The sequence below is a fragment of the Benincasa hispida genome, chromosome 9 (assembly GCF_009727055.1).
Source record: "Benincasa hispida cultivar B227 chromosome 9, ASM972705v1, whole genome shotgun sequence".
Taxonomy (NCBI): domain Eukaryota; kingdom Viridiplantae; phylum Streptophyta; class Magnoliopsida; order Cucurbitales; family Cucurbitaceae; genus Benincasa; species Benincasa hispida.
In genome coordinates, this window is record NC_052357.1 from 65,964,835 (window position 1) to 65,986,410 (window position 21,576).

General features: G+C 35.6%; 1 protein-coding gene across 4 annotated transcripts in view; it reads left to right on the top strand.

Moving 5' to 3' along the window:
• Positions 1–16,981: 16,981 nt before the first annotated feature.
• The window catches only part of LOC120085884 (sulfite exporter TauE/SafE family protein 3-like), a 42,327-nt gene continuing 37,732 nt past the window's right edge, over positions 16,982–21,576 (top strand). For 2 of the 4 annotated variants that reach the window (XR_005484066.1, XM_039042145.1), the window contains exons 1-6: positions 16,983–17,405; positions 18,514–18,673; positions 18,816–19,016; positions 19,934–19,998; positions 20,107–20,113; positions 20,539–20,621. Coding sequence is in view for 2 of the 4 variants with exons in the window: in XM_039042145.1 (XP_038898073.1) it covers positions 17,160–17,405; positions 18,514–18,673; positions 18,816–19,016; positions 19,934–19,998; positions 20,107–20,113; positions 20,539–20,621 (762 nt within the window). In the remaining 2 variants the exon portion in view is untranslated. Of the gene's footprint in view, positions 17,406–18,513; positions 18,674–18,815; positions 19,017–19,933; positions 19,999–20,106; positions 20,114–20,538; positions 20,622–21,576 lie in introns of all 4 variants that reach the window. The other 2 variants (XR_005484067.1, XM_039042147.1) reach the window with 2 other exon arrangements.

Sequence of the window (21,576 nt, forward strand, 5' to 3'; positions counted from 1 at the left end):
CTCCCTGGATCGCTCATCTTTGGTGGGATTATTGATTTCGAGCTTTGCGTTAAAGCCACCATGGAAAACTTACCAGTGCCTCTTTTTCTTAGTTACCATATCCTTCAAAAACTTCGCATAAGCAAGCATCTCCTCAATCGCTTCACTAAATGGAATATTAATATGTATATGTTTTAAAATAGACAGGAAGTGTTGGTACTATACCTCTTCATTCTTTTTCTTTCTGAGTCTCTGTGAGAAAGGTGGTAACTGCACTCTCATGGTCCCCTTTTCCGTTGGCTTAGAGGTGGATGCAACTTCTGGCTCTATCGCTTCTTTTTCCCTTTCTTCTTCTTGGGTCATCGCAATCTCAGGTTCCAACGCAATGGGCGCAGTCCGGCTAGGCTCTTTTCTTTCTCCCTCCACAGTTTTTCCATTCCACAATGTCACAACCTGACATTGCTCTTTACTTGATCCTCCCGGGTTGCATGGGAGTTCTTTTGAACTCGACAGAGCCCCTTGTGGTCTGTTCTTTAGCTCGCTTGCAATCTGGTCCATCTGTAATTCTAGATTACGGATGGATGTAGTCTGACTTTGAAGCACAGTTTCGTTTTTCTCTATATACTGCTTCAACAAGCTTTCCAAGGAGGAAGATTGCGGCGGTTGCGAGCTACTGTCTTGATTACTTGTCTGACTGTTATTTCGCAGGAAGAATCCAGGTGGCCCTTCTTTTTGTGCCACAAATTAGAAATTCTGCTGCTTATTCTTCCATGCAAAATTAGGGTGGTTTCTCCTCCCAGGGTTGTAGGTATTAGAAAATGGATTATTTTTCACGAAGTAAATAGACTGTGGATTCTGTGGGCATTCTTCCATTGCGTGTCCGTCACCGCAAGTCGCACACCTTACGGTGTTTTGATTAATTACATTTACTTGCCTAGTTTGCAGTGTTAGACTGTTGATCGCAATTCTCTGAATTAAGTTCATCATTGCGGTCATCTGATTCTGTAGTGAAGTAATAGCACCATTATTTGCATCGTTATCCTTTATTCTCAGTCTCTGATCACTCTCTTTCCAATCCTCGTGGTTTTTAGAGATGCGATCCAAGATGTTCTTAGCCTCATCATACGTCATGTCTAGCAAACCACCATTGGCTGCCGCATTGGCAGCGGTCTGAAAGCAGCCTGGCAATCCATTGTGTGGCCAGTCCCTGACCAACCTCTTAAACCTCGCCCAGGCATCACTGAGTGATTCGTCCATGTCTTGTTCAAAATTGGTTATTAGTTTCCTTCGTCGAGCATTCTCAGTAGGTGGAAAATATTTCTTCATAAATTTCTCTACGACCTGTTCCCATGAAGTGATCTCTCCCGACTCGAGGGAATACGCCCATNAGCATTCTCAGTAGGTGGAAAATATTTCTTCATAAATTTCTCTACGACCTGTTCCCATGAAGTGATCTCTCCCGACTCGAGGGAATACGCCCATTTTCTTGCCTGATCACATAGAGAAAATGGAAACAGAGTTAGTCGAACTTCTTCGACAAAGATGTTCGGGAACACAAAAGTATTGCAGATTTCTATAAAGCTATGGAGGTGGGCATGCGAGTCCTTGCCACGCCTTCCTCCAAATTGTCCTACAGTTTGGATCATCTGCAGCATCACCAACTTTATTTCGAATCGACTTCCATCGAGGGCAGGCCTCATGATTCCTGGAGAGAAATCATAGAGGTTTGGCGATGCATAGTCCCTAATGGCTCTATTACAATCGTTTGCCAGGAGGATTGGATTTTCCATGACGTTGTTTTAGTTTGGTACTCCGTTTCTAGGCTACTCCACCATATCTTCTTTACTGGCTGTTGTTGTTGGCGGTCTCTTAATCTCCGTCTGAACGTCCTCTCAATCTCCAGGTCATAATTCATCAGAGATTGAGAGTTTACAAATAAATAAGAAAAATCACCGTTAGCACACTGATTTGCCGAAGTCCCCAAGAATGGCGCTAAAAACTTGATGCGTTATTTTATGATGTAGAATTATGGATGAAATGCAATGATGAAAATGCGTTTAGCACTCAAGTTTTCTCAGTGGAATCCAAGTGTAAACCCCACTGAGTTTCGTGGTAAGTCTAGGGTTGAACTCAAGGACTTGGAAAAACAATATGCGGTGGTAATTTCTTAAAAGACTTTATGGTAACCGAATAAATCAAGTAGTTGTTGGGAATGTTTTTTGCGGTGATAAAAATAAACAAATGCGGCGGAGTTCGAAAAGAGTTGATAAAACAGAAGATGCGATGAGTATGCGGTGAACGGGTTGAGAAGGGTTTCGGCTAACACTTCCTAGGATGCGTTCATGTTATAAGATCATGCAACACACATACAATAGTAAACCATCTCTCGATGCGAATGCTACGACTTCTAATGCTAGAACGCATGTGATATATGCGTTAAGTCTACAGGACCTACACATAAGCCGCTATTCTTATTTATGCGATGACAAAATGACACATACACAAACAAGGCGACCACATAATATTATACCTATCTCTAGGATGCATGCGATGTAGGTTGACAAATAGAGCTTATCTCTAAGTCCCTACCTCTTGTTTATGCAGATCTAATCTTGCTCTCTCGAGTCTAGATTCTAACCTAGCCCTCTCAAGTCTCAGGTTCTTTCTTTAGACTCTCTCTTGAGTAGCTCTAAAGGGATGTTGGGCACAACATAAAACAAGAAAATCGCATGCGATGAAGATCCTAGGTCATGTTAGCTTAGTTCTTCTCAACCCATTCGATAAGTTTAGCTACTCATGCGTGCTAAGAGAGTGAACAGATGTAGAATAAGAACTTCCATTGTATAGATACAAAGTTGAAGTACAAAATAATAATGCAAGGCTTTTACACTGGCTTTTTTACTCGTGTTCAAAAGATAATCTCACTCTTGCCAGAGTCGGCCCACTCTCTGCTTTCTATGCCTCCGGGTTCTCTCTGAGTTACCCTGAGCGATCTTTCAGCGTCTCGGCTCTTCTCTTGCTCTGCCTTAAAATAAAATGGAAAACTATGGACAAGGCTAAACTATGGAGAAATTTATCTAAGTATTCGAACTTGCTGAACTGGTGAACCTCTTTTCTGAAGGATGCCTTCGGTATTTATAGAGCTTTGGGGTGTAAGGCAGCTTCTCTATTATGATTTCACAAATGGTATGGCTTTAATTCTCTGACTGATGCGCCGAATATTTGTCACCGAAAAGCTGAATGTAATTGTTATCATTAGCAGCTTGTCAACTTAATTCGGCAATCTAACGTCATCAGCTTTTCTGGTCCCTCGTGATTAGATTAGTGCCTCTCATCCAGAGTGCATCCACCAGATTCACATGCTATTGTCTCTTACAAACCACAATCACCCAAAGCCTGATTGCATACACCTTTCGGTAATGGGCTGCACTCGTTCACGTTTGATTGTGCTTGTGTATGATACTCGGCGTTTTTCACTTGCGTAACTTCTGATATTGTGCATAAAATTAAAAAAACTAACTGTTTCTATGCGGAATGAACGCTCATTAATATGCGACGCGCTTCCAATGTTATTGAACTCTAATGCTCTTTGGACGCAATCTAACATACTTTTATTCAATGGCAAGCCAGCATGTTATAGAAACTTATAGAACTGTAATTAGACTGTGCATTTCTGGCCCGGTTGTTATCAGTGTCCCCGTAAAGTGGATTGCAGTTTTGCGCGTTTCTTTATTTGATCTCCTGTAAGAGGATAAGGGTAACTTAGGTCACTTGTCCTAATTTGCTTCTTCCCTATGGTGGACTCATTACGGGCGGGACTCTTGGACGAAAGCGGGGGTTACACTATGTGGAATAGTTTAAGGTTAACGATTCTTTGGACTGAAAAATGGGCTGGTTGTTAGGTTCAGTTTCAAGAGTTGTTCTGCCTACATGGTTGAGAATGTCTCATCCTAGCGAAAGGGGCAACTGAATCTACCCACGGCGACGTTTGTCCTGCCTCACTGGGGCATCATTGTAAAATAGAAGTCTATATCTTAGGGTACTTGAAACTTTTTTGCAAAACTGATTAGTTTAAAAGCGGTTTAGAAAAAACTAATAAAGTTTTGTTCGTATTTTTATCAATATTTTCAAAATGGAAACAGCCACGTTAGCATTGCTAAGTTCCGAAAAACTTACTGGCGATAATTTCACGACATGGAAACACATAATCACGACGATCCTGATCATCGAGGATCTCATGTTCGCTCTCACAGAGGCTTGTCTTCCTATTCCAGTTCCTAACGCAGCTCGAAATGTTCAAGAGGCATACGAACGATGGACAAGGGTGAATAAGAAGGCCCGAGCCTACATCTTGACAAGTCTTTCTAAAGTCTTGGCCAAGAAACATCAGCCTATGGTCTCAGCACGTGAGATCATGGAGTCCCTGCGGGGGATGTTTGGACAACCATCTGAACAGCTTATGCATGAGGCTCTTAAATACATATTCAACTCCAAAATGCAAGAAGGCACCTCTGTTTGTGAATATGTGCTAAATATGATGTCACTTTAATGTGGCAGAGTTGAATGGGTCTACCATCAATGAGGGCAGCCAGGTTAGCATCATCCTACATTCTTTGCCGGAGAGCTTCCTGCACTTTGTTAGCAATATGATTTTTAACAAAGTGAAATATAACCTTACAACTCTCCTCAACGAGTTGCAGACCTACCAATCTTTACTGAAAAGTAAGGAGAGGCAGAAGGGTAAGGCAAATGTTGCTTCATCCTCCAGGACGTTCCATAGAGGTTCAACCTCAGGAATGACGTCTGCACCTTCTGCTTCTAACTCTACAAAGGGGAAGAAGAATAAGGGTGGTAAGGGAAAAGGGAAGGCACCTGCTAACCCACCACCTATCGCCCTAAGGAGGCATCCACAGGTTGTTAAGGTAAAATGTTTCCACTGCAACCAAGATAGACACTGGAAGAGGAATTGTCCTCGAAATCTGAAAGAGAAGCGAGCAGCCAAGGCTGATAAAGGTAAATGTGATTTACTTGTTCTTGAAACTTGTTTAATGGAAATGATGATTTTGCTTGGATAATTGATTCGGGTGCCACTAACCATGTTTATTCTTCTTTTCAGGGGATTAGATCTTGGTGACAGTTGGAGGCTGGTGAGATGACAATGCGAGTAGGCACCGGGCATGTCGTCTCAGCTGTGGCAGTGGGAGGACTCCAATTAGCTTTACAGAATAGGTTTCTTATTTTAAATGATGTATATATTGTTCCCGAACTACAGAGGAACCTTATTTCTGTAAAGTGTTTATTGCAATATAAATATACTATCTCGTTTAATGTGGATAAATCGTTTATTCATAAAGATGGTGTTTTTATTTGCACAGCAAATTTGGAATTGAATTTATATGTGCTAAGGCTATTAGCCATTAATTCCCTCCATAATACTGAATTATTCAGAACTGTCGTAACTCAATCAAAACATCGACATATTTCTCCAAAATAAAATGCCCAACTTTGACATCTTCATTTAGGGCACATCAATCTCAATAGGATTGAGAAATTGATGAAGAATGGACTTCTAAGTGAGTTAGAAGAAAATTCTTTACTAGTGTGTGAATCTTGCCTTAAGGGTAAGATGACTAAACGACCTTTTACTGGAAAAGGTTATAGAGCCAAAGAGCCTCTTGAGTTAGTACATTCTGACCTTTGTGGTCCCATGAATGTGCGAGCTCGAGGTGGCTCTGAGTATTTTATCAGTTTTACTAATGATTACTCCAGGTACGGGTATGTTTATCTTATGCAATGAAAGTTTGAACCCTTTGAAAAGTTCAAAGAGTTCAAGGCTGAAGTTGAAAACGCATTAGATAGACGGATTAAAACACTTCGATCGGATCAAGGTGGAGAATTTTTGGATTCAGCATTCTAGGACTATTTGATAGACCATGGAATCATTTTTCAACTCTTAGCGTCGAGTACACCTCAGCAGAATGGTCTAGCGAAGAGGAGAAATAGGACCTTGTTAGACACGGTTCGCTCGATGATGAGTTATGCTTCCTTACCAAACTCGTTTTGGGTTTCGCAGTGGAGACTACGTTATACATACTCAACTATGTTCCTTTCAAGAGTGTTGCAAGAACACCTTTGCAGTTGTGGACAGGCGTAAAGCTAGTTTACGTCACTTTTGCATTTGGGGTTTCCCTGCACATGTGCTTGAGGCTATTCCCAAGAAGTTTGAACCACAGTCGAGGTTATGCCTCTTTGTAGGCTACCCCAAAGGTACACGAAGGGTTTATTTTTATGATCCGACAGAAAAAGGATGTTTGTTTCAACAAATACTACTTTCCTGGAGGAGGATCATATATGGGAGCACAGTCCACAAAGAAAAGTCATGTTGTGTGAGCTTTCCAATGAAACTACTGAAACTTCAACAAGAGTTGTTGAGGAGCCTATTACATCAGCAAGAGTTATTGACAGGAGTTCATCCAGTAGGTCAATTCCACCTCAAGAGTTGAGGTAACCTCGACGTAGTGGAGGGGTTGCGAACCCATCCGTTTGCTATCTGGGTTTCATAAAAATCCTTGCTATGGTAGCAGATGGTGACGTTGAGGATCCGTTATCTTATAAGAAGGCAATGGAGGATTTTGACTGGGATGAATGGGTCAAGGCCATGGATCTCGATATGGAGTCGATGAACTTTAACTCAGTATGGGATCTTGTAGATCAACCTAATGGGGTAAGACCTATAGGTTGTAAATGGATCTACAAGCGCAAACGGGGTGCTGATGGGAAGGTATAGACCTTCAAGGCTCGACTTGTGGCAAAGGGTTATACCCAGGTAGAGGGAGTCGACTATGAGGAGACTTTCTTGCCTGTTGCCATGTTAAAGTCCATCCGTATCCTCCTGTCCATTGCAGCTTATTATAATTATGAGATTTGGCAAATAGACGTCAAGTCGGCCTTTTTGAATGGCAATCTTAAAGAGACCATTTACATAGTGCTACCGGAGGGATTCATCGCCCAAGGTCAAGAGTAAAAGGTTTGCAAACTAAATCGGTCCATTTATGGACTGAAACAGGGGTCTCGATCTTGGAACATATGGTTTGATACTACGATCAAGTCGTATGGCTTTGACTAAACCGTTGATGAACCTTGTGTATACAAGAAGATTCATCGAGCACATTAGTAATCTTTTAGTATTTACAGACGATATCATACCTATTGGGATGTGTAAGTCACCTGACTCAATTAAAATCTAGCTACGATCCAATTCCAAATAAAATGAGAGAGGCTCAGTTCTGTCTAGACTATACAATCTTTCATGATCGTAAAATAAATAGTCTTTACACCTTCCACGCATCTTACAACAAGATTTGCTCAAATTATCTGTCAGAATCTCCAAAGGCCTTACTCCGTTCAGGCAGGTGAAATTCACTTTGTTCTAAAGACTTGTATCCTAAGATGCCTCAAAAAGTTAAGGAGATGGAGACGGCCCAAGCGACTCTTCATGGCAGTTTAATTATATCGATGCTCTGTACTCGTTCCGATCACCTGCTACGCTGTGGGCATAGATCAGTAGTATCAGTCTAAACCCAGGCCAGGTCACTGCGGAACCTCAGGAAGAAATTCCAAAGTATCTTTCAAAAGAACGGTAGACTACTGCTCGGTATGTGTTCTAAGGATTTGATCCTTACCGAAACATGATTTGACATTTAAATCTATAAGGACTCTCGCCAATCACATCAAGGTCAGTCTTATCTATTAACAGAGGCAGCTGATAGATTGCGACAGTACTAAGAAGGGGTGCATCACCCGACTCCACTATAGAGGCAAATACGTACCGGCCTGTGAGCAACTAAGGAGGCGTTCTGGCTCAGGAATTACAGAACTAGAAAGTTATTTCAGATACTGTCTGGCTCATTACCTTATTGTGATAATAGTGGCAGTGGTGAACTCCAGGAGCCAAGGAGTAAACAGACGACACAAACACATAAGCGGAATTATCATCTGATCCGCGAGATAGTGCATGAAGTACGTGATCTCACAATGATCGCTTCGAAGCACAATGTTGCTGAACCGTTTACGAAGCTCTCACCGTTCATGAGGTCACGCTACGAACATGGTCTATATGATCGCTGGCTAGACTATGGCAAGTGATATTTAATTTACTGGCTTTATGCCCTAGTTTATTGTTTTGTACTCAGTTTTTTACACCCCACTTCGCTTTTGACAAGGAAATTTGGGGTTGATGCCCTAAAGTTTCATATCCTGTAGTTTTTAACAGATTTTGAACGAATGCTTGTGTTATATATATTATATTACTTCACATTTGATTTTGCCAGTTGCTTGTTTTATTGCTTACCATTAAACCAATAAACATAAAATCCCTTTACTTATCTTTTGATCATTAAGCTTATTGTATGTATTATAAGTATATCATATCTTGAGTATAACCAAATGGTCTGTGTAATGGATATAGGAGGGAAACCTTATCCTGGTAACTTGCGTCGCACGCTTTATGGAATGGTCTAAGTGTTGTGACTTGTCACAATGGTCTATCTAATCATGTCGTTGTTGGGACATGTGGCGGAGGCATCCACTAAAAAGAATTTGTATAAAACCTGACCATGAAGTGTTAACGTCTCGTTATATAACACCGTTCATGACAGAGACTTCACTTCACTAGGATGACCATATATACATGACCTCAATCCTGAGTGAGTTGGAACTCCTGCCATTGAGTGATCCTTTGATTTTATGGGGTGCGATGGCTAGGTCGCGATTCAAACCTACATTTTGGAGATTCATCTGATTTGGGAGTTGGGACTCAGCACATACAAGATTGGAATTCATCTCCCAGACAGGGGTAAGTAGATAGATAACTCCCTTAAGGGCTGATTTCAGGGCTTGAACAATGTGGCACCACACACCTTCTCTTGGCCCGAGAGGTGTTCACACATAGTTGGACTATGTTGTATTGTTCATTAGAGGAATCATTGGTACTTAAAGAGTGAGATGTAACTACAGGGGCAAAATGGTAATTTGTCCCAGCTGTACTTACGAGTATCTATGAAGGGTCATCGTACTCATAATTGGTTATATCCGATGGATACAGAAATATATTTGTGGTAAGAAGAGTTCAGCTGTTGGTCTTTAGTGGAATACCTGACATATAATGGATGGTAGATCTCGTGGCTAAAGAGTTTAGTCAGCTATTCACGGACCGTTGGAGCTTCAAGTCACAGGTCCATTAGGTCCCCTGGGTAGCTTGGATAAAGTTGAGAACCAGTGTTTGGGTTAATTTGAAATGTTCAAATTGACAAGAGGAAGTTCGATTATATATGATATAATTGGACTGGATAATTATATATGATATAATTGGTTAAATATATGAGATACATTATTTTGGAGGAAATTAGATATAAATATGATTTATATCAAGAAGAGGAGAAAATACTATAGAAGATATGTGATATCAAACTATAGGTTAAAAATATAATATAATTATATTTATTAATATTTTAGTTGGTTAATGATAATTAACCCAAAAATCACGTTTAGACGTGAGTTAATGGGGCAGCGTCGATTATTGTAACCGATGAAATAAAAATGAAATTGTTTCATTTTGAATTGATCGTTCAATTGCTCGTCCAAAAGAAAAAGAGAGATCATGCTAGTGAATAAAAAACGATCACTTAGCATTTCGAGAGCCTATACGATAGTCACTCTCTGCCTAAACGATCGCACACTAGTTCCTACATGATCGCATAGCTTCCCTAAACGATCGTATTGTGTGTTGAGTTTGCTAAACGATCGTATACCATTTCCTAAACGATCGTTCAGTAAAAACCTACACGATCATGTAGTGTCTCCTAAACGATAAGCATCGTGTTATACGATAGCGCCTTTTTCCCTCTCACTTGCTTATCGCCTTCTACTAAATTCACCAAAGACCACGCTTTGGGTTCTCACGTCGAGAATACCCGGGGCTCTTTTCTGGTGGTGTCGTCCCCGTTGCGGTCGTAAGTTTGCGGTTATGTGTTCTGCTATGTTGATGATTGGGTGGAGGTTTCCGCTGCGGTGAGTTCCGAAGTTTTGAAGAATGTCTTCAACTGGTATGACACTCTCTCCTTTGTTATATCTTGTTCATAGCATGCCGTTAATTAAGATTTGTTTGCATAACTGTGCGTTTGAATGTATATTGTTGTATTTCGGTCACTGTGAGATCGGAGTGATCCGAACGTGCTCATGGAACTCTTCAGTAAGAGATCCTTCATTGTTGAGTATTGCAAAAATATGTGGTCTGATCCGAACGTGCTCATGGAACTCTTCAGAGATCCTAGACTCCTCAATCAAATGGCATAGCAGAGAGAATGAACAAAACACTAGTTGAGAGAATGGGATGCTTGCTTTCAGAATCACAGTTATCACAATCGGTCTGGGGGTGAAGCATTGAATACAGTTGTACATGTTTTGAATCTCACGCCATTTGTTATTTTGGGATCAGAAGTTTCGAACAGAATATGGTCAAATAAGGATATATCTTATGATCACTTGCGTGTCTTTGGTTATAAAGCTTTTATTCATGTTTCTAAAGATGAGAGATCGAAGCTTGATGCAAAGACTAGACCATGTGTATTTCTTGGCTATGGCCAAGATGAGATTGGTTATAGATTATATGATCCCATATAGAAGAAGCTCATAAGAAGTCGAGATGTTGTATTTGTTGAAGACCAAATGATATTGGACATTGAGAAGACAAATAAAACAGAGTCTGAGCACAATGATGATATGATTGATATGAGTTCAGTTTCTTTGACACAGCCTTCTACACAGATAAAAAATGAGGTTCAGGATGATCAGTTTGTTGAAACATATGAGGGTTCTGAACAAGTTGAGGCAGATGATAGTTTTCAAGAACAGTTGTCAGAAACAGAAGTTCCTATAGATGTTTCACTCAGGAGATCTGTTAAAGATTGACGTCCATCAGCAAGATATTCAACTAATTGTTAGGTCTTTCAAGGATGTATATTTTCTATGCTAATTCTCCCAAAATTGTGTTGATTATTTGCTTTAAATGCTAATTTTTTAGGTAAAACGATCCCCGAGGAATTTAGGAGTCATAACAAGAAAATCAGTCCAAAAAGATTAAAAAAATGACCAAGAAAATCAACAAATTGAAGAGAATCGAGTTAACACCAAAATGTCATCGAGTACCATCAAATTCCATTGAGTATTTAGCAGAATACTATAGAGTACAATCGAGTAAGGTTGTTGAGTAATCAAACATCAAGTATAATCAGCCATCGAGTAAATTATCATCGAGTTAAGGCCATATTGACCATCGAGCATTATTTTTCTAGAATTATAATCGAGTAAGGTTGTTGAATTACGGAAAAGGTCATCAAGTGAATGCTACCGAGTAATCGAGCATCGAGTATTGACAATCGGGCATCGAGTATCGAGTATAAAACAAAAAACTTGATGCGTTCATTCTTTTTCTGGATTTTGACACGATTCATCCCCCCAGCGTGCCTCGCGCAACCAAGCGTCAATGATGCGTCTCAACACTATCCCTGCAACTATAAATAGATTTTTGTCATTTCTGCTAAAGAAGGAGGATATCATTTTGAGAGATCATTTTCTTGAAGAGAAACTTCTGGGGAGGAAGCACGATTTTAATGGAGGTTGAAATTTCTCTCTATATCAATTAGTCTCTATGGTAATTTTGTTTCCTACCTAGGTTAGATTTTGATTTCTTTTTTATTTATAATCAATAACTTGTAATTCTCATGAATTTGTGTATGGGTTTATGAAGTAATTCAATCTTGTTTCTATTTCAAGAGTTCTTGCAAATTCTTTTGAGTTTTCTACTTTTCCTTATCATTAACAATATGAATTTGAGCATTCTTGAATTTGATTTTAATTCTTGAAGCATATTGAATGATCTATATCTTGAGCATGTTTAGTCTAGATACTTGGTTTTGTCACATTCACTCATGATTGAATATGTTGCTTTTAAGGTGTTCGATAGAATGTCTAGCCAAGATCTCTAAGAGGCAGTTGTAATTGTGTGTTGAATGGCTGACTAATCTAGGAAACACTAATTACTAGATTTTGAGAAAATCCAGTTAATTGAGTAAGCTATCTTAATAATTAATCAACGCAATTGAATCCTAGAACTTAATGCGCGTATTTTCTCTTCTATATGACTGCTAAGGAACCCTATAGAGGTAGAAGCATGTAGATAGATTAGGATTAGGGCTATCCTATCTTAATCGTTGATTAGGACGCTTTCTTGACTAGGTTATGCTAGTTATCTGCCCTTGTAGAGACTAGTTTAATCTAGATTAAGTAAGTAGTTGCGTGCTTAATCCGACTGTGAATTAAATTTGTAGAATTCAATGATAAGAATTTCAATGAACGTCTAACTTAGATTATAAGCAAGATTGTTATAAACTTGGTTACAACTATCCTTTATCTTTTGATTTTTAGCATGTTTCTTGTCTTAATAAAAAAAACCCCCCGTTTTATAGCTTTCATAGTTAAGTTTGGTTAAAGAAATGATTAAATAACATTTCCCTGTGGATCGACCTCTTACTTCCACTTTAACTACGAATTAGTTAGGTTGTTGTTCGAGCTTTATAAATATTGTTTGTTTCGGGTTAGATAGAACTAATGACACCTATTTAGCTCCAGACACTAATGAATATTTGTTATTGACTGATGGGGGAGAGCCTGAGAGTTATGAAGAGGTCATAGAAGATGAGCGCAAAAGAGAGTGGAATGACGCCATGAAAGATTAGATAAAGCTTTTACATGAAAACCACACTTTTGAGCTTATGAAATTGCCTAAAGAAAAAACTGCACTGAAAAATAAGTGGGTTTATAAAGTGAAATAGGAAGAGCATACCTTAAATCCGCGTTACAAAGCGAGATTAGTTGTCAAAGGGTTCAGTCAGAAGAAAAGTGTCGACTTTGATGAAATTTTTGCTCCAGTTATCAAGATGTCTTCTATACGTGTAGTTCTGGGTTTGGCAGCTAGTCATGACTTAGAGGTTGAGCAGATGGATGTTAACTGCATTTCTTCATAGGGACATAGATAAAGAAATATACATGGAACAACCAGAGGATTTTGAGCATAAAGGCAAAGAGCATCTGCTGTGTAAATTGAAGAAAAGTCTTTATAGGTTGAAACAGGCACTGAGGCAGTGGTATAAGAAGTTTGAATCAGTTATGGGGGAGCAATGTTACAAAAAGACTACTTCTGATCATTGTGTTTTTGTCCAAAAATTTTCTGATGATGATTTTATTGTATTATTACTTTATGTTGATGACATTTTGATTGTTGGCAGGAATGTTTCGAGAATTGAAAAGTTGAATAAACAATTGAGCAAATCCTATGCCATGAAGGATTTGGGGCCAACAAAGAAAATGCTTGGAATTCGAATTGTTCGAGACAGAGCTTCCAAGAAGTTGTATATGTCACAAGAGCAATACTTGGAGAAGGTGCTTTGAGCGTTTCAACATGAGTAAAGCAAAACCGGTCAGTTCTCCTTTATCTAGTCACTTCAAACTGAGTAGAAATAGAGTTCTTCTATAGATAAAGAGAAGGAAGATATGAGCAAGATCAATTATGCTTCAGTAGTTGGAAGCTTGATGTATACCATGGTATGCACTATACCTGATATTGCTCATGTTGTTGCTGTTGTTAGTTGTTTTATGTCCAATCTAGGAAAACAACATTGGGAGGCAGTCAAGTGCATCATGAGATATTTGAGAGGTACTTCCAGTTTGAAGCTCACATTTGGAGGTGGAAAGCCAATTCTTGCTAGGTACACTGATTCAGATATGGTAGGAGATCTAGACAACAAAAAGTCTACTTTCAGTTACTTGATGACATTGTAGGATGTAGTATCTTGGAAGTCAAGGTTGTAGAAGTGTGTTGCACTTTCTACAACTGAAGTAGAGTATATTGCAATAGCAGAGGCTTGTAAATAGAAATTGTGGATGAAGCACTTTATACAGGAGCTTGGCTTCAAGCAACAAAGATAGGTGATATACTACAATAATCAAAGTGTTATTCATCTTGGTAAGAATGCTACATTTCATTCAAGAACAAAACATATAGATGTGAGGTATCACTGGATGAGATGCTTTGAATGATGAATTGTTTGGGCTTGAGAAGATACATATTGATCATAATGGATCCGATATGTTGATGAAGAATCTACCAAGAGAGAAGCTTGAGTTTTGTTGTTCCACCACGAGAATCAAGATACTCCACAAAGTGAAATAGGGGGAGATTTGTTGGGTTATTTCACCTTTAGTGAAAGCACAATAAAGGCCCAAGGCCTTTTAGGTTTTGTTTTAAAATGATTCGGCAACTGTTGGTCAGCATGGGTATGCACGCAAATCGAGAGTTAAGAAAACGGCAGAAAATTGGAGTTTTTTTGCAATTCGACCAGTAACATTCTTCAGCTAATTTGGTGATCAATCTGTGGTCCGATCAAGCTGATTTTTTGACAGCTTGTTCTTGGCATGAGGGTCTTCAATCTGGATGGTGAAGATTTTGTTTGGAGCTACCTACAGCCAGATACCATGGGTAATTAGTTGTCACTTCAAGTGAGACGTTTCTAATTTTATTCTTCTCAATTTGTCACCGTTTTGTTGCAAAGATTGTTATCTTGAGATATTTAATATGTATGTCTCTAGTTGTGACTAGGGAGAACTCATTGTAACCCATTATTGATTATAGTGGAGATTTTGATTTCGGTCCGTAGTTTTTAATTACTCGTGTCCTTACTTGATTATTATTGTTATTGCTAGTTAATTAGTATTTTATTAGATTCACACAGAAGTGGGATAATCGATCAAAAGAATATAGTGTTTATCCCAATATCCTCATCAGTTTACTCAACAAGATCATCTACGCCATTGTTAAATCCAGCTTCTTGTCTGTCCCTTCTAGATCGTCGTCTCCAAAATCAACCACTCGCTTCCCCGACTCGGTCAACCAAAGAGATCCCATTGACCTCGCTATCTCATCTGTGTCCGATAGACCAATCAACACCCACAGCAAGCACAAGATAAATATGATCCAAGCCGATCTCATCTGCCCAATTGTTAGGATGGCCGCTTTTTTTTTTAGGTCATAAAATGGATGCTTTCTAAATATTATAAATTATAAATTTATCTAAATAAAATAAGTTGGGAGCAATACTATACATCACAAATCAATTATATCAATATTGATTGGATCACTCAAAGCAGATCATTTTTATTGACTTACGAATAAAGTACTTAATTGTTGGCCAACTTTATTTATTTATTGATAAATATATTTGTTTAACTTAAATTTCATAGTATTTTCACAAGTTTCCATGATACCCGACACTTGTTGATATATTCTTAAATTGAGTTACCGATTTTGAGGTAGACATTGATATTTTCATACTTGTTTACAAATTTACAAAATAAAGTATAATTCTGTAAATAAAATAATAAATTATTTTTTAGTTCAGATTTACAAATTACTGTCAGTTCTTAAGCTTCTAATTTGGAGTCAAACATGGCTCAACTTTGCAATAATTGACATGTGGTATTTTTTTAAGAGGTGTTTGGGCCCAAACATTAAATGAGTGGAATTGACTATTATAACTCACTCCAGATTTGAAGTTCCAATTATGATAGTTAATAATAGGTGGTGATTCCAACCATTATAATCTACAAGTCACTACAATATTACAATTTTAAATCCCTTTTTGTTACCGTGTTTACTATTTTTTACTCATCATATCTTTCCCTCTTCGTTAGATTTATTTCTATTTAGACTGAAATAATGTATATCTAAATTATTATAACATAGACAAAAATAGTTACGTGCCTCAAACACATATTATTGTAAGGGGTAATTGCAAATATAGACATTAGATTCAAAGTATTAGCAGATATAATATAATGTAAAAAAATACAAATATAACCAAATTTAAATAGTTTATCAGTGATAGACATATTATTGGTAGGAGGCTATCAACGATAGAAGTCTATCACAGATAGACTTGGCTATATTTACAATTTTTTTAAAATGATTTTATACACTTGGTTATTATTCCTAAAAATGTTTATAATTACAATTACTCTTATTGTAACATACAAATTATTATGACTTACAAATTATAATAATTATGGATTATAATAACATTATAATGTACAAATTATAATAATTGCATATTATATTAACTAAATCAAGATCCCAAACACTGTAGTAGGGGTGTTAAAAAAACTCGATGACCCGAAAAAACCGATCAACTCAACCCAATCCGTGCGGTTTGGGTTGGGTTATCAACTCATTTGGATTGGGTTGGGTTCAAATAAATTAAAATTTTATGGGTTGAGTTGGTTCATGAGTTCACTTAATATAACTCAAACCAACCCGAACCAACTCGAATTTATTATTAACTTTAAAATATATTCTTTTATTACTTATAATACAATTATTTATACATATATTGATTTTAATTTTATTTAATTTCAATATTTTTTTGAATAATTTGTTCTTCAACAACTCTCTAAAAGTAGTTTCTCTACATTTTAGAAAAAAAAATTTACTATATAAATTAAAATTGAGTTATTAATCTTAACTCAATATATGAAAACAATTAAATTAGATTTCTACATATTTACGTTTTACTTCTTTTTATAACAAAATTTTAAATAAATAACCAATTAACCCGAATCAACCCAACACAAATATTCCATGATTGGGTTGAGTTTATTTTTTAAAAGGGTTATTTGGGTTGAAAAAATTTATAACTCGATGAAATATAAAAGTCTTTCAATCCAACCCAACTCAACCATGAACACCCCTAAAATGTGGTTAAAATGATTGTAGTACAAAAACAGAAAAAAGAAAAAAGTTTCTTAACTTATATCCGCGTGTCCGAATAAAAAGAAATCTTTAGAAAAGGCACGTGGGACATCGAAAAAGAATATAAAACTCGATATTTCGGATAAAATTATTCACACCCATTGTTTGGGAGATTTCTCTTGGCGTTAACCGCATAATATTTCTGGCTCTGAAGCAGCGGTAGAAAGGATAGGTTTACAAATCCACAACCCGTTGCCGAAAAGAGATTCAGTCTTTTCAGGCTCGCTAGTCCCGGCGGCGCGTGAATCTTACGCGACCTGTGATGGCGGAGTACGGCGAAGGTAGATGGAACAGCAAACGGTCGCTGTTAATCGTGACGGTGAACTTTCTGTTGTTTGTTCTGGTTGCAGTTTCTGCAGACAGAAGCCTGAAGATGCCGGAGATTTCAACGACGGAAGGAACACCGCGAAGCTTTTCCGATGAGCGGCGAGATTTGAAAAATCTTCTCGAAATCGCGAAGACTTTTCTCTGGAAATCGGACGGCTCTGGTTATGAACATGTCTGGCCAGTAAGTAAACTCGATTCTCGCCCCCAAATGTTAATTATTTATTTATTTTAAAAGAGAGTAAATAAAAGAAGTAATAAGTTAAAAAAATCGGACGTCGATTTAAGTTACAAAAATCGACACCATCCGACTGATGAACATTCATTCCAAAAGGCATCGTGCTTTGTTTTCTTACTTAAAATAATTATATGGGATTAAGAGAGATCTACAAGTTATTTCTACTTTCTACAAATCCATCTTAATTTCAAAGTCAACTAATTTGTGGAGATAATAAATGTTTATATTATTAGTAAAAGAATAAAAACAATAATATAAGAGAGAGAAAAAGTTTCTATTAAAAAAACTTTTTTTTAAGAAAAAGCCCAGAACTGGTTTAAAAAGAAAAATTCTTTTAAATTACAATAAAAAAATATTTACAAATGATAACAAAATATCATGGGATAGATTTCACGATAGACTACTATCACAAATAGTACATATAGTAATCTATCGCAAATAGACAATAAAATTTTGTTATATTTGTAAATATTTTGATTCATTTTCTTATATTTGAAAATAACTTTTTAAAAAATGATAAATTATAAAAAATGTTCTTGAACTTTCTATTTTGTGTAAAAAAAATATCTATGATCTTTCAAAAGTTTAAAAAATACTTTTAAACTTTAAAAAATAGTTTAATAGTACACTTACGATTAGTTTTGGATGAAAATTGTTAGTATTTTGTTTAAAAAATATCCTTAAACTTAAAAGAAAAGTTTAAAAAATACTCCTATTATTAATGTATTAAACAAAAATCGTTAGCACCTCATTGCAAAGATACCTCTAATCTTTCAAAAATTGGATTAGTACCTTTAAAGAAAAAAAAATTAAAAAATAGTTTTAATGTTTATTTACACTCATCACCTTCCTATTTCATTTCTTCCCTCTTCTTTACTTCAATCTATGGTTTAACATTTTTCTATTTTCTCAAAAAAAAAAACAAAATAATTAGTCAAAAAGCAACTTACTAATTAAAGTATTTTAGCATAAAAAATAAAAATAAAAAACTTCTTATTTTAGAGGTATTATCCAAATACACATCCTGAAATTTAATATTAAAAATGACTCATAGGACATAAAGTTTGGGTGGCCCATTATTCTGGGCACAATAGTGGGATTCACTGGAGCGGCTTTCGGAAGCATCGGTGGTGTTGGCGGGGGCGGCCTTTTCCTTCCAATGCTTAATCTCATTCTTGGATTCGATGCGAAATCCTCCACCGCCATGTCCAAATGTAAGAAACTCATCAATAATAGTATAATACTTACTAACTTCTAAACTATGTTCGTGTTAAAAAAAAAAATCGATTATTTATTTAAAAGTTAATTAAAAATAGAAAATAAAAGGATCTTGGTGTTATGTGTTTGAATTTATAGGTATGATAATGGGTGCAGCTGTGTCAACTGTTTACTATAACCTTAAACTGAGGCACCCGTTCTTTGATGTGCCAATGATTGATTACGATTTGGTGCTTATAGTCCAGCCCATGCTCTTGCTTGGCATCAGCATTGGAGTTATTTTCAATGTCATTTTTGCCGATTGGATGGTCACAATTCTCCTCATTGTTCTATTCTTACGTAATAATTGAAATGCAATTCTCTAGTTTATTTAGATTTCGTTTGATAATTTTATTTTTAATTTTTAATTTTTTTATATTTATACCTGATTTTTCTAAATTTCATATTCTATATTTCACGTTTCTTAAAAAAAAACATTTGGATTCTTAGTGAAATTTTAAAAACAAAACAAATTTTTAAAACTTGATCTTTTTTTTTTTTTGTTTCAAAATTTGGCTTAGATGTTGTTGAGAATCTTATATTAAGAATATCAAATGACCTCACACTCTTTATAAGATAGATGAGTTACTTCTCTCATTATCAATTGTTTTTTAGATTGAACCTTATACTATCAAATAGATATTTTTTGAAAATATTAGTAAAAAGTGGATAGGAAAACAAAGAAAGTTAGAGGTGAAGTAGTGTTTATGAGCTTAATTTTTAAAAACTAAATTGTTACTAAACGGAAACTTATTTATTTGTTTATTTCTTATTTCCAATTTACAAAAAGTATTTTCGAAGTTTATTGTTGTTTCAAAAGTACCTATATTCTTTCAAAAATTATAATATTATTTTGGTCATTCATAAATCCTATAAAACTATCTTTACATTAGTAATCTTTTAGAAATTTTGATGGAAATTGAGACATGAAACAATGTGGTGGTGTCTAGATCTTAATTTTCGTTCTAAGTCACCATTACATTATTTTAGGTCTCAAATTGTATCAAACAACATTCTAATGAATTTTTACTCTAAAGATAATTCTGAAATACTTGTGAAATGTCAATAATGGTATTGCAACTTACAAAAGAATTATGAATATTTTTCTAATAAATGTGAAAGTTTGGAGCATTGTTTTATAATTTTGCCTCTATTTTTCTATTTGGTTTTGTTCTTTGACATCTGAGTCTATTCATTTTTACCCCTTTCTTTGCAAGTCATATCTACCAAGGCATTTATGAGGGGAGTTAAAACTTGGGACAAGGAAACGCTTCTCAAAAGGGTTATGTATCTCTCCCTAAATCTTTTCTTTGTTTTAAATTATTCGGTTTCTCTCTTCTACTAACTGTTTTGAATTGGATCGGATCGGATCGGGTCGATTTTGATTTAGGAGACTGGTGAGTTTGATTAAATGTTTTGTTCTTTATAAGAAAATTTTAATGTGTAGTATAGTTTCATCTCAACTAATTATATTATGTTATTTTCCTTTTTTCTTTATCTTGATCTATTAATCACTGATATTTATTAATAGCAATCAATTGTCCATCTCTATTCTTATTAATCAATTAATTCTAGTTATCGATATGCTCTTTTTTTTAGTTCAACAATATGATTAGTGGGAGATTCGAACCTCAATTTCTTTGTGGATTATATATGTTTTATATTAGTTGAGTTATATTCATGTTAGCAGTTACTTTGATTGATTGTGATTACTAATAAAATATAAATGTGTTTTAATTATGCCAAATTTGCAGTTACCCATTAATTATATGTAGATGTTATAAAATGATGACTTTAATTCGAGTCATTAATCTATAATCAGACTCTCAAAGTCAAGATGGAGAGAGGGAGTACAGAACTATTCCTGATGGATCACAACAGGAGACAGAGAAAGCACGATCAAAAGTAAAGACACACATGAGATCATATAATTACAGAAATACTTGCTTCCTAAGTTGGACTCATCTTTTTGTTACTCACTTCAATCATATAACAAAATATATTTAAAAAAATATCTTGAAAAAAGTGTAAGAAAAATGATTGAATAATTGGTTGGATGATAAAAATAAAAAATAAATGCAGCTCATGATGCATTAAGTTCTTTTTCTTTTCTTTTCTTTTTTTATCTTTTTATTTTCTTCATTTTCTTTAGCTTTTCCTTCTTTCCTTTCTTTTATTTTTTTTCCTTCCTTTGATTTTTACTTCTTTCCTTTCTTTTCTTTCTTTTTTTCTTTTTTTTTTCTTTCTCCGATTTTTAGTTCCAGTTTTTGCTTCTTCTCTTTCTTTCTTTTTATTTTATTTTCTTTCATTTATACGATTCTACTTTTTTCCTTTCCTTTTTATTTTTTTTTTATTTTCTTTCATTTTCTTCTTATTCCCTTTCTTTTTTTTTTTTTTAATTTTCTTTCCTTTCTTTGGTTTTTGTTTATTCCCTTTCTTTTTTTTTTAATTTTCTTTCCTTTTTTCAATTTTTGCTTCTTCCCTTCCTTTTTTTTATTTTTTCTTTTCTTTTTTTTCTCCGATTTTTGTTTTCTTTTTCTTTTTAATTTTCTTTCTTTTCTTTAATTTTTCTTCTTCTCTCTTTTTTTAAAAAAATCATTTTCTTTATTCGATTTTTGTTTCTTCCCGTTCTTTTTATAAAAATTATAAGGCTGGATTTCATACCCAAGATTTGAAAGTACCAAATTCATAAGTGACTTAACACCAACAAGCCGATCATCAAATTTGATCATTATAACAAAATATTAAATATAATAGACAATGAAAGTCTATCAGTGATAATCACTAATATTTTCTATCATTGATAGCTTAATTTTTAATGTTTTTTTCCGTTAATAACTACTTATAGAAGTCTATCATT